Raw genomic sequence first — 14,009 nt, forward strand, 5'->3', positions numbered from 1 at the left:
CAGAGCTTTACCAGCGACATCGAGCTTTTTCACGAAATCCGACACAAGCACAGACAATGGTTCCTCTTTACTGGTTGCTACTGAGGACACCGTTAGCTTTCTATCCAACCAGTTCCATCGAAACTTGTTTTTCAGATCCGCATCTATCTGACGCACTTTAGCTTCGTCACGAGTCTCGATAACATTCGGCAATTGTTTAATTACTCGTGTATGTAGTCTGTCTACATACACGAGTAATTTCAATACACTACATCCCTCGTGCAAAACCATTCAGAATTCGCGGGAAAGGGGTTTAGGAAGGCGAACACGGATCGGTTGTGATTCTGCATTTGCCGATATAGCGACCGATCACAACAAGTCAGACATTGGTTTTAGCCCATATACGAAGTAACGACAAACCAACGCTTCGCGAGAAAAAAGTGTATTCAAAAATGGATGCTTGCAAACTTTATTTGTAAACATTACCAGTCCCGAGTCTGCCGAAGACAAGTAAGTCCAGCAGCCCAGAAATAACACCAGACCCCCACCCCCACTAAAATTTTCTCAGCAGATTTGGAACAATATAAAAAAGGTCAATTTTGACTGGAAAAAAAGTGTAATTCCGCCAAAAAGTGGAAAATCTCATCCCTGACACACACTTCTCAAAACAAATAACCGAAAGACGCTTAAAGATGGAAGCAAAATATTTGCAACTTAATACATAGTATAATGCGAGTCTAATCAGGAAGTTGGATGTCAATACCTGGAAATAGAAGCTAGTCTTTTGGTCGTCTTTCTCATCATCTTTTTCTGTCAAACCCAAATGCTTCCGGTTTAGAGCAAAATGAATTGGCTCCATTGTTCCAGTACTTTTGGAGGGGTATATATTTTTGTGAGTCAAAAATGACCTTGCTTGCTAATCTCACCCGATACAGTTCAGCTAAATTGTACAGTCTTGCATTGTGACCAAATATCATTAATGGGCTTTTATAATGGCATGGAGGCTGAAAAAGCAGAAATCAATTTCATGTGTCAAAAGCTTGCAGTGAAGTCGAGGCAGGAAATGACAATGCGATTTAAATGACAAATCATGATGCATTGGCTTGGAAAAAAAAATGTATACATACAAGCACACATAAAAAAATGAGACACTACATTGCCATGGACATTAAACAAGACCAAAAAACTGTGATTGATGAGATTTTATTTGATAAAATGAATCAATCATCCATTACTTTTATTGTTGTACAATGAAAAACATCATTATCAACCTCATTCAGATTGTCACAGTGAGTACAGACAAGTACACATTTGTCACTTGCTGTCAACAGACATTCATTTCTCGAACATGGAGTCCGTAAGCCACCATAACAAAAAGAAAAATACAATACACTCAATGCCCAGCTGAATGATGTGGCAGGCAAAACACAAAAACAAAAAAACAAAACAAATTACTGTACAGAAAATGATTTCCATGCAAACAACATATGGAAGCTAACCCAGAAGCTTTTAGAAGTTGACAAAAACAGCCATTAAAGATAGCACAACTTGCACAGAAGGATGGAAACATATTGCCACAATGACATCTCTTGTTCATGCAAAGTTTTTGAAAGCCCATTTTCGATGCAGCTATTATAAAATAAGTAGCTATAATGTCAAGTAAAACTGTAAGTCGAAAACAAATTGATGCGTTGGCATGTTTCGAGGTACACTAATACTGGACTATGTACAGTTTTTCCCTTTTCGTACCAAACCCAAAATCAGAAGCAGTACATTCTACAATGACATTCCTTGGAGAGTTTTCATAAGCATTTTGCATGTAAGTACAATTCACAAAAACAAATGAGACGTCATTGTCTCAGTTCAAGCCCAACTATAGAGGGGTTCACACGGCAACTTTGACTCCAGTGTAGCACCCAGTAGAGTGTTCACACGTACAAGGTTATACCGGTGTAGCCCCGGAAAACAGCTTAAACCGGAGCAAATTTAACCCTGCTCAGGAGGTGGTTTAAAAATTTACTCCGGAGTAAATGCTAGTTTGCGGGGCAGCACCGATATAAAATGGGACGTGTGAATGCTACAGGAGTAGACTTGCTACGCATGAGAAGAGTTGATTACATATGGGTATTGCATAACTTGCATCCTTGGGATTTAGATTTGTATTTATATCTTTCCTTTCTCTCTATCATCCTTTTACGGTGTCATTGATTTGTCTGGAGAAGTATAAACCATGGTTTTTCGATATGTCACAAACAAGGCGGGGAAAAGGAAGTACACTTTATGCATGCGCATGTTTTATTTCCGTATTGCATGGCCGCAGAAACTGAATGCAAGTGAGGCTGCACCGGGGTTAACACACTTCTCTTTAGTAAGCAGCTTTATAAGTGTGAACGCTCCACAAAATTTACACTGGTGTAAGATATATCACAATAAAATACATCGGTGCAGCACCAATGCAAATGTGTGCGGTGTGAACACCCCTATACATTTGAGACTGTCGGAGTAAGGTCAATAATCACATATCCATTGTAAGTTGTCTGGGTTTTTCCGTGTGTGTGTTTTTTAGGCTACTTATTTTTCACTTGTCTGTAAAAGATCCTAATCATAATAACCTAAAATGTGTGCTTTTCCGTGATTTCAAAGTAAAAATATGAGGTTTGAATTGTTTGTCTAGACATGGCCTGCTATTCATATGCGACCAACCCAAGGTCTCCTGTGTTGGGCCCCAGGTCACCCGAAACCCGAACGAGATAAACCGTAGACAACGGATGGATGAATTATTACATAACTATTTGTTAGTAGAAAGTAAAACGGTTTTAAATGATCATTCGATATGACTCTGTAGTGCAGTTGTGCAAATAAATATCTGATCTAATCAACAGCTCACCCTCAATAACAATTGACAATAAACTACTCTCTCCACTGAGTTAGTTAGCAAATAGGCTAAGGTACAGACTTCATCATCACTACCGGTACTGAGCTTACATTGCATTCCAAATCATGATGTAACTGATGTTTTTCTCTCATTTTCTGAAATATTTGATGCAAATGAAAGCATAATTTTCAAGTCTTCAATTTTTAGAGAAGAATGGAAATGGTTTTAAACAAACCTCCCAATGATAATGGGACTAAAAAAAATAAATACATACAATTAAAATGCACAGTTCCAAATTCGTGTGGCACAGTGGTTGGCTGGTTAGCACATCCGCCTTACAGTCCAGAGGTGCAGGGTTCGATTCTGGCTCCGACATGCCCGTGTGGAGTTTGGATGTTCACCTCATGCCTGCGTGGCTTTTCTCCGGGTATGCCAGTTTCCTCCCATGCCAAGCTAATGGAACACTGGATATTGTTTCTAGGTGTGAGCGCAAATGGTTGCTAGTGTCTGTGCGCCCTGCGATTGGCTGGCAACCAGTTCAGGGTGTCCCCCGCCTACTGCACGAAGACAGATGGGATAGGCTCCAGCACCCCCTGTGAGCCTTGTGAGGATAAGCGAATTAGAAAATGGATGGATGGATGTTTCAAATTCTTACAAGAGAGACTGAAAACATTTTATAGCTTGGAAAGAACTGAAAATAGTCACTTCATAAATTCTTAGCATTAGAAGGTCATACTTACTGAAATCAAAATGCTATTGCTATCAAAAGCATGTAAATCGGTCAAGTTACATATTAACACAGACCTCTTATTTGATAGCAGCTTCAGAATTCGGAAAATCAGGGAAAATTGTCAGTTGCATAATTGTTTGGAACACGGTGTTAAGAATCATCGTTCATTTTTAACATTTCATCTAACATATTCCTTTCCATCCATCGTTCCATCCATCCATTTTTCTAATCCACTTATCCTCACAAGGGTCACGGGGGGTGCTGTAGCCTATCCCAGCTGTCTTTGGGCAGCAGGCGGTGTACACCCTGAACTGGTTGCCAGCCAATCGCAGGGCACACAGAGCCAAACATCCACTGTCGCTCACAATCACATCAAGGGACAATTTGGAGTGCCCAATCAACCTGCCATGCATGTTTTTAGAATGTGGGAGGAAACCGGAGTACCCGGAAAAAACCCACGCAGGCACAAGGAGAACATGCAATCTGCACGCAGGAAGGCCGGAGCCGTAATTGAACCCTGCACCTGAGCAATGTGAGGCCGACGTGCAAACCATTAGACCATCGTGCTGCCCTTATTCCTTTCCGTTACTTTTAATATTCATTTACATATTTGTAGTATGTGCAGTTTCAGAACAGACATAGGTACGATAATGATTTAATGGCAATTAAAGGAGTTGGGCACAGTGGATCAACTAAAACATTCGCAGCCTTCAAAGGTTTATGCACCTCTGTCAGAGCAATACATCTTGGAGTTGCTAAGTGGACTAGACACTATTAAGTATGCTCCGATATAAGAATGTACAGTGAAACTCCTCTTCAATGAAACCTACATGGGGGAAAATACCCCCTAGTGCGAAAAAATCTTCATGCATGAAAGCTATTCCCACTTTTCTGCTCCCCTTCAACGAAAAGTCCCCCTGTTGCATAATACGACATTTTTTTTCTCTGCCCTTGCCTCGCAACGAGGTTCACTACAACGAAAACAAGCCTTCCGGAAAAGTCTAATCCGACCTCAGCCTGCCACAGCCATCGCTACTGCTTCGCTCCGAAACGGCAACAGCAACCACCACACTGGTTTACACATGCGCAGTAGTACAGTAAGTATTTGTTATTGTTAGTTTCAGATGCAGCACGAACGTTGCATTGCTAAAACCTTTGCAGACCAAGGAGTGAAGAAAAGAAAAGCTTTAACACTTGAAGTAAAAGTAATAAAAATGCAAGATGAAGGAAGCAAAGTAAAAGACATTATGCAAGAGAATGCTGATCGTAAATTTCGCAATTTCTTTCCCGTTTTTTTCTTTCTACACTGGCTATAGGAAGGGTCAAATAGGTGTATGCTCATACTTATGCATTATTGGAATCAAAATAAAGAGTACACACATACATTTTCTGTGTGTGTGTGTGTGTGTGTGTGTGTGTGTGTGTGCGCGCGTGTTTACATCTGAGATCAAATTTGTTACAGTGAAAAAACCCCTGTTTACAGCTGAGATAAAATTTGCTATAGTGAAAAGTCCCCTGTTGTGAAAAATTTCTTGCTGCAAACATGATTTCGTTGTTGAGGAGTTTCACTGTAGCTCTCAATCTTTCCAAAAGTGGAGCACCTAGTCATGTCAGTCCGACTGGATGAATGTGTTTGTGAATTGTCAGATGGCAGCCAATGTGGCCGATAAAACACACTTTTTGGAGGAGTTGTATGAAGGTTGGTTTTGCCTTAGCAGTGCTGAAGCGAGGCAACAAGTACAGCTAAGACGATGGAAGAACGTCCATATGGATACAAGGCTGCGGTGCTACTGTTTGCATTGAGCAGGTAGAATGAGCTCCCGGAGCTGGAGTTGAAGTTAATGTTGTAGTAGTCTAAATCAGGCTCAGACCTGAGGGACTGTGTACCTTCACATCCACGCTCAATCTGCCCACTACGAAACAAGGCATCACTGATGAGATCTGGCAGACGTCCGTTTAGGTCCACTGAAGCCAAGCAGCCTTGGAAACCTTCTCTGGAAGCTACCAGTTTAGGCAGACTACCATACATGCCAGGACCCAATCCCGCAATGAATAGGTCACCTGAACAGATTAAAAAAAAAAAAATTAGATTAGACTCATTTCAATCCAAAATTATTATATTGTAATAATAAGCAATGTTATACCTGTTAATTTTGTGACTCAAAATGTAAAACTGCTGCTATGGTATATCAAATAAGATACATTTGTAGGTAACGTGGTGAATTCATGAATGTTTAACCAACATCATCGCAAACAAACGGGCTTATTTGCATACCTTTCAGGTCCAAGTTCTTGGCCCCATTTATGCTCTGAAATGTGGTTGTAGCATCGACTTTCAGAGTATGGGTATTGCTGTTGTCTCGTGTGATCGCCACATTGTGCCACTGGTTGTCATTTAGGGTTCTCTCACTTTTTCCCTTGATCAAGTTAGGTCCATTTCCCAAGTCAAAAACATAATGGATATATCTGCAGGGGAGAACATTTTCATTTTAGTCAGAATTTCCTCCTGTTAAATCTTATCTGACATGTGCATGATGAATACAAATGCTAGATTTCTCATGGATGGAGTAAACAACAACTTACTAACCACTCAATTATCTGAATTTAAATATGTTCAAAATCAAGCAGATCTAACTAATTAAATACAATTTTAAAGGTATACTACTGGCATACATCTTATTTTGTCATGTTTATTTCAGCTTTATTTATTAAATATCCTTATGTACACATGTTAACAAAACCGTAATCTAACTGTGGCTTGTTCATGGTCTGACAAACGAATGTGAACATAATCATTTTGTTTTGACGCATCACGGACATGAAGTGAATAACATCAGCTCTGTTCGATACTTTGATAATGGTAACATTTGCAAAGAAAGACAACAGAGAGAGTTGACACTCAAATGGTGTCATCATGGTTTATGCAAACATTATTTCCCCCCCTCCCTCCAAAAAATAGAAAGAAAGAAAGAAAAATGGCTATCTAAAGGCTTTATTTTTGTGACCGGCGTAAAACTGCACAGAGGCAGGTTAGACAAAGTGTTGGTAGTTTTGTGGATGGCCGTGGCCAGGTAATTCTACAGGTGGGTGTGACGGCATTGTGCGAGTCTGTACACTTGACTTCATTCGCCATCACAAAAACGTGTCTTCTCTCATTCCCTTGAAATGTGTCACACTCACAGTCTTTCATGGAAATATCGCCAGATCCGGCAACTACTACGAATTGTCTGTATTTTGTTACAGATATCACTTAATGTTACCTTGTTATGCGCATACCATTTGCTGTTACGGATATTTGAAAAACAAAATCATGGGTCACATTGCTCAAACATGTTGAACAAGGGCAAAAATACTTGGTAGATAATTGCAATGTATGTTTAATAACATGTCACAGACGCAGCATTCATCTTCCAGTGGATCTGTTCATGTAGCGCGTACGGCTAGCAAGCAGATGAGTCCAACATTAACGAAAAGCTAGCTAATGTCTTGAGGCTCACCCTGGCTTGCTATTTTTACCTGCGGCGAAGTACAAGGGCAGTGACCGAACCTGAAGCATCATCGCCAGATTATTACAGAATGTCCAAATAATGAAACAACCATGTGCTAATGACAACTTTGTTCATCATAGAATAACAAACACCACACTGCACTGGTGTATCTGTCATAATATTTCTTGGCATATGCCAAAGGGCCACGACTCTTTGAAGCCGAGCTAATTGTGAGTAGTATTTATAATTTGTTTTTATTTTGGCGCTTCTAAATAAGTCTTCGCATGGCTCGTATCGCTACAATTTTTGGGGGTTGCTGCTTTCATTAAAAATAATACTAGATATGCTTACTTTTCCGTGTGTGTGTGTGTGTGTGTGTGTGTGTGTGCGCGCGTGTGTGTGTGTGTGTGTGTGTGCATGAAATGTGTAATATTCGAATGTCACTGCGAAGTACATATTTTCATAATTTTGTGTTCGATGTAGTCTATTAACTCTTTTATTCCTGATGACATATAAATATGTCAAGAAAAGCCAATACAACTGCCTACCCATGATGTATTTATTTCCTTTTTGTGTGTGTGTGTGTGTGTGTGTGTGTGTGTGTGTGTGTGTGTGTGCATGTTCTTTAGATCTCTAAACAGGAAACAGTCCCGGCGGCAAGATGAGAAGCTTCTTCCTCCCCTACTGTCCCCCCTATCTGAAGAACCCCCTCCTAAACGTAACTGTGAGAGCAGTTCATCTCTCAGTCAGGATGGTGGCGCCACTTCAGTGGTACCTTGCCCCATCTCCTCCTCGACACACAGACACAGGAGAGGAGATGGCAGAAGTTTATCACATGCCAGAAATGTTGCCACAAGTGTAAGTCTGTAGCTGTGTTCAATCGATAATGGCCAACATAATTGAAAGTTGTACTGGTAATCAATGTATTGATTCATCACAATATGTAAACAAAGAATGAAAAAAACTTGCATGCCAAACCAAAATGAAATATTCAATATCAAGTATACCCTTTTCCCATAATACCATGGAAGTAGAGCCCATATATTTTTTTAAACATAAGCAAAAATGATTAACCACGATGCATGCTTTCTCTCCCAGTTCCGTGACTATGTTTCATATTTTGAAAGGAATAAGCAGACTTTTGCTTACAAATCATGAACATGAACAGTATCTGTCACTATTTTATCAACGAGGAACATTCACAAGTGTCTGCTACAAACAAGTTACAGTACATTCTCTGGTTGTGTCATTTACTCATAATTAATATGCTCTATATAGTATACATAATAATCAAAAGCCTGTCTTCCACTGACCTCTCTTCTACAGCTAACAGATCATCATAGCAAGAAGTCTTGTGGAGACAGTTTCCACGCCAACGGACAATCCAACTCAGATGCGTGGTCGGAACCACTGACAGATCCTGCGGAACCTCCGAGACCAAGACTGTCCTTTAGTGACACGTATGTAGATAGCTACTCTTGGATTTAAAGGTGACTGGGTCGGCAATAATGGAACGTATCCCAAAGCGTGCGTTTAGCTCGCAAAAATCAATGTCACCATTTTTGCACAGGTCGATGTAGAGCATGCCATTGAATCTGGAAAAAAAAGGAAAGAAACAAAGACTTAGACAAACATGCATTTGTCATGTTTTTCTGAAAAATGTTTATATTACACACAACATCAGAGGTCATATATGGAATGTATTGCGAGACAACAATTGATATTTCAAACCACTCAGATTTACATTACGTACTTCTTAGGAGCCAACAACTATGCTGAAATAGAGCATTGAAACAGGGAATACAGCAAAAAACATCCTGGCACAATCCCAGACTCTCTCAGCTAAATACAAAAATTAGTTCCGACAGATTTTTACCATAAAACGAAATCATTTAAAATCCATTGTGAGGATAAACAGTACAGAAAATTGACGGACAGACTGATGACTAACTATAGTAACAAGTAAAGATATGTCATTAAAAAATATTAAGTCATTGAAAAGCGCTTTTTCTTTAAACGTTTAGTATTTAGAGTAATGTAAAATATGCAGTAAATTTGCAGGTTTGAAAGAAAAAGCAAATCCTCATGAATTAGAATTTTTTTTAAACATCAAAATGTTTCATATGAAACATTGTAACAGTATGTCAGTCATCCAAAAGTGTTTTTCTCCCCACATAAAATGAAGCCGACCACCGTCATGCAATGACTTTTGAAGACTTCTCAAATCAACTTTTAATTAGAGATATATCGTATTGTCAATTTTAGTATACTTATAATTTACCGTATTTTCCGCGCTATTTGGTGCACCTAAAAAAGCATTCAATGTTCTCAAAAGCTGGCAGTGCGCCTTATAATCCGATGTGCCTTATATATGGTGATAAGTACAGTGTTCCTATGCCATCCAGTGGTGATTATTAGCAGGAACCAATTGTAACCTAAAAAGGTTCTACGTGACACTAATTGACATGTGCATTTGGCAACACACACTCCAACAGACAACTACTTTTTAAGCTCTGCGCAGCCATTATAGAACGAAGATAATACCAAAAGCATAATTAACTACTGACGAAACGAAGGAAGAAGGAGGCAAGCAAGACATCTCAGGATATTTAGCTCCTTGTGGATGTGAGCCCACGAGGTTTGTGTGCCTTTTTGTTGAATCACTTGTCTTCATAACTTTTGCCTTTTATTTATTGTATTGTAATGTCATTTGTATTTATATGTTTCATGTCTGTGTTTGTGAGCAATTCTCACTTGTTGCTGAGGAATAAACCCTGTATTTTTACGGCCTTTGTGTCGTGCTTCATGCTACATCCTGAGGGAGCTACATTTAGATCAATATTCTGATTTCTTGCACGTAGTATTTTAAATGTTCTGTAAAGCGCTTTGTTACAGCTGCAGCAGTTGTGAAGGCTCTATATAATTTAAGCTGCAATGTATTGTATTGTATTTCCTTTAGCATAGCTCAGGGGTCCCCAACCGCCGGTCCGCGGACCGATACCGGTCCGCTGGGCATTTGGTACCGGGCCGCACAGAAAGAACTTGCCTTAATTCTGTTTTGTTTATTTCGGAATACGAAAATGTTTTATTTTGAAAAACTACCGGATTCTCCGTTACATCCGGTCTGTGTCACGCTTGACACACGTCAAGCCACGCTTCTCCATCACGTGACCGATTACTTCAAAACAAAACGCAGGAGCTCGCAAAATGAGTAAAAAAAACTGCTGGAGATCACAAATGACGGCGGCCTTAAAAGTACGTTCGAGACAACTGGATTAAAGTTATGTCTGAATATTCTGAGATTGCCACAGTAGCACTGTTGTTATTTCTGACATGCTACCTGTGTGAGGCGGGGCTTTTCTGATAGCGATCGGAGTGTTGCGGCCAGATTAGACGCTCCTTGTGTTTATTATTATATTTCGAAAACGCCACAGTTTTCATGCAGCTCATACCATATTATTTTGTTGTATTATTTCCGCCACACCTTAAATGCCGGTCCCTGAAAATATTGTCTGACATAAACCGGTCCGTGGGGCAAAAAAGGTTGGGGGCCCCTGGCATAGCTGAATCTAGTGGATGCATAACGCAACCGCAGCCAGGGCTCTTTATAAATAAAGCAGTATTGTATTGTATTCCCTTTAGCGTAGCTCCATCTAGGGGATGCATCGCGCAACCGCAGACATTATTGTAGCTTCTATTCTATGCGCCTTATAATGCAGTGCGGCCTACATATGAAAACACTTTTAAAATAGGCCATTCACTGAAGGTACGCCTTACACTCCGAAGCGCCTTATGGTGCGGAAAATACGGAAATATTTTTCATACACAATTGACAACCGAACTATGTTTGAAATAAGGTCCCATGGAACGAGGGGCGGGCTTCCAAATTCCTGAAAAGACAATCATTTTAAGTTCTGTTACGCCAGTTAGGTTTTCTGATCTGGCAATACTGTACAGAGTTCTTTTTAGATTTTTGTGACTATTGAGCATGTTACAAAATTTTGATGAGCGAAGTTTACGTGCCATCAGTATCCTCTTTGTCCACATCCCGCTAGGCAACTTGTCTGTTGCATCATCAATGTGGGGGATGTAACTTATTGTTTTTATGTTTTGTTATACAATGGCTAGTGACAGTCAAACACGCCAAACTGTCTCACTGACATTGCTGACATAGTTTAAAAAAAGGTTTTATGATTGCCACAGTTGGACCCTGGAACAAATTAGTAATACAAATTTCCATTTCATCAGGAATTATGAATTCAAAATCTGAACAAAGGAGAGGTCAACCAGCGTCCCAGAACACTGTGTAAATCAGTGGTTCCATTTTATTTCCCTGTAATTTGAAATGTGACAATTTCGACCAATCGACTTCAGCTAAAGCGGAAAGTCTGTTGTAGTCACAGGTGGATAGTTGGGCTTCACAACTATTCTGAAAGTCCAACGAGATGTCACTGTTTTTATCCAAATCTGAACTATTTCCAGTGACTTTTTAATACCTGAGGCTCTGCAGATGACCAATAAAGCTGGATGGGATGCTTGAAACATATCTGCGCTCTGTCATCACGCCTGTTTCAATGTTGTGGAACTCCAGACGTGTGTGGTCACCCACCATTTGGCCTGAAGATGGGGAGGGTGCAGGGGATGGGTTGAAAAGAAAGACAAAAACAAAAAGAAAAGAGAACACTGTCTGACACTAACACAAAAGGGCTGATTTAAGGAGGACATTAAATTAACAGTATTAGAGTGATGCAAGCTGCCACTCCGAATTGCAAGAGTGCAATTTTGCTTGAAAGCAGAACTGCATTGGTACTACGAGTGGCAACATTTGGCGTAACAAGGTAAGAACATCATAAACCCGGGTTTATGCAGTTAAGTACCTTCTGCTACATCATCGTCAACGATTAGCTTGTAGGTTTTGCCGCGACGCACCACACGTACTGTATGCCATTCATTATCATTGAGCTTTTGCCCAGCATACAGCGTCTCCGGTCCTTTGCCTGAGAACAATCACAAAGTTAAACACATCCTGATCCTCAAACCAATCCTTTGGTTTCCCACCATTCGACTTCAAGTGTTAAGGATAACTGTAAAGCTAGCTTTTAAGCTATCTGTACTTAGTCGGGAACCAAAGGTTTGGTTCAAATAGTGACATATACTGCACATAAAACATTTCTTGAGGGACACTTCTGCACCTTCGTTGACCAGTGAGGGTTCTCATACCGTTGCTTAACAGAGGAAAAAGGGTACCGGTAGGTACGTTCCTATCATGACTGGCCTGGCCTTATTTTTCTGTCTTGATTACATATAGTAGAAGAAACGGTCTACATTATCACAATTGCTCAGCTGAGTTAGCTGCTAAAGTTCAGCCCATTGTACATGAGAACACGTTTCCCACTTACTAGATGTTCTTATGAATCTTCAAAAATGTTGCTCCCTGACGGAGGGTAGCCTGAGTCAAAACATTTTACTATGCAAAAAAATCGGGCTGGTGTGGTCATTCAAAATGGTGCAAATATTTTCATTAAATCTGATACTTTTTAAACACCTCGTCTTCCACATTCTGCTTTAAAAGGGACACATTATGCTAACAAATAAATTGCTCAGAGGGATCTCAAGTGTGAAATTACACAACCGGGTAAATCTTTGAGGGCTGCCTCTTTCTGTGAATTTGTCTGTCTATTCTGAACGTTTGCTGAAATATTACATCATGGGCCGTAAGGGTTGAGTGATTTTTCCAGTGTATGAGATGTAATTAATCTTTCATTAATCTCGTTGACAAATTTAATTTAGCAGTCAGGTAAATTATTTCAACAGAAAGTACAATCGGTGTTGTCTTTGTGAGGCCTTTGCTTTTTGCTCAATAAGTAGCCGACCCATATATCTGCCCCTAGTCGTCATCCCATACGTACTGTGATATTGTTTCGGTTAGAGAGGACAGTTTTATATCTATATTAGTGGGACAAGACCACCCCCTGAAAATTGAGTGAGGCAAAAATAATAGGCGTTTTAAATTCTTGATCCTTGAGAAAAGCAACTCACAGACATGATATTGAGACACCGAGTAATCGTTTTAATTGTGGGAGTGGCGGGTGCAAAATATATCTCCTTTAAGAGAAAGTGGAAGGTGGCTCAAAAGACAAAGAAAAAGCAGTTTGCATATATTGCATCAACAAATCATCAACACAGAAAGCAAAATGAAACTTGAGTGGTAACTTACTGGAGTTACAGTTTATCCTGATACAGTCTAGATGGGGAAGAATAAATGACAGATGAAATTGCATCCTTCAAGGTTACAGCTGCAGACATCCAAAAACAAAAGTTCCACCCTTCCGGGGACGTACACATGTAGAAAGACGGCCATTTTATTACTTGCATCTTTATATCTAACATGTTATTTCTTTCTCAGACAAAGTCACATTTTAAACAAACCATTGCCGTGTGTGTTTATTTGAAGACTGTTTTATCACAAGGTACTGATAACTACAGTATAGGTGTTACTCAATGTGGAACAACACTAAACACTAAAATGGCCACTTTTGGTACCAGCTGCATTCGATTTCCAACCCACAAAATTGGACTTGGATTGGACTGATACAGTTTCATCACTAAATTTCAAAGTCAATCGAATGATAAGAATTTGAACATGAGAGTTTTGTCAATCATCTCATTGAAGCCATGAAAAGGGTTGGTCACCATGAGGCTGATAGGTTCATGTGCCGTCAACCGCAACAGAAAAGTGGGAGCAAACAGCCACGATCCAGTCAGCACCAGCACCATGCAGAGGCACAAGACCCAGCCATCAGATCTGCTGTGCTAAAATATGTTAGTATATTGATAACTACCAAGAATGTGTGTTAGTGTGTCATATGTGCGAGTGTGTATGCTTGTCACTGGGAATGTTTATTGGGGCGTCAAAAAAATAACGAGTTGAAAATGG

General features: G+C 39.9%; 1 protein-coding gene across 1 annotated transcript in view; it reads right to left on the reverse strand.

Moving 5' to 3' along the window:
- LOC109529558 (neurexin-3a) overlaps positions 1 to 14,009 on the reverse strand; it is a 119,165-nt gene that overhangs the window by 31,421 nt on the left and 73,735 nt on the right. Inside the window, exons 12-17 of the mRNA XM_019892978.1 lie at positions 13,290 to 13,316; positions 11,950 to 12,069; positions 11,569 to 11,689; positions 8,533 to 8,667; positions 5,860 to 6,074; positions 5,472 to 5,645 (exon numbers count right to left, since the gene is read on the reverse strand). Of these exons, the coding sequence (XP_019748537.1) occupies positions 5,472 to 5,645; positions 5,860 to 6,074; positions 8,533 to 8,667; positions 11,569 to 11,689; positions 11,950 to 12,069; positions 13,290 to 13,316 (792 nt within the window). The remainder of the gene's footprint in view (positions 1 to 5,471; positions 5,646 to 5,859; positions 6,075 to 8,532; positions 8,668 to 11,568; positions 11,690 to 11,949; positions 12,070 to 13,289; positions 13,317 to 14,009) is intronic.

The sequence above is a fragment of the Hippocampus comes genome, unplaced genomic scaffold, assembly GCF_001891065.2.
Source record: "Hippocampus comes isolate QL1 unplaced genomic scaffold, H_comes_QL1_v1.1 scaffold169, whole genome shotgun sequence".
Classification (NCBI taxonomy): Eukaryota; Metazoa; Chordata; class Actinopteri; order Syngnathiformes; family Syngnathidae; genus Hippocampus; species Hippocampus comes.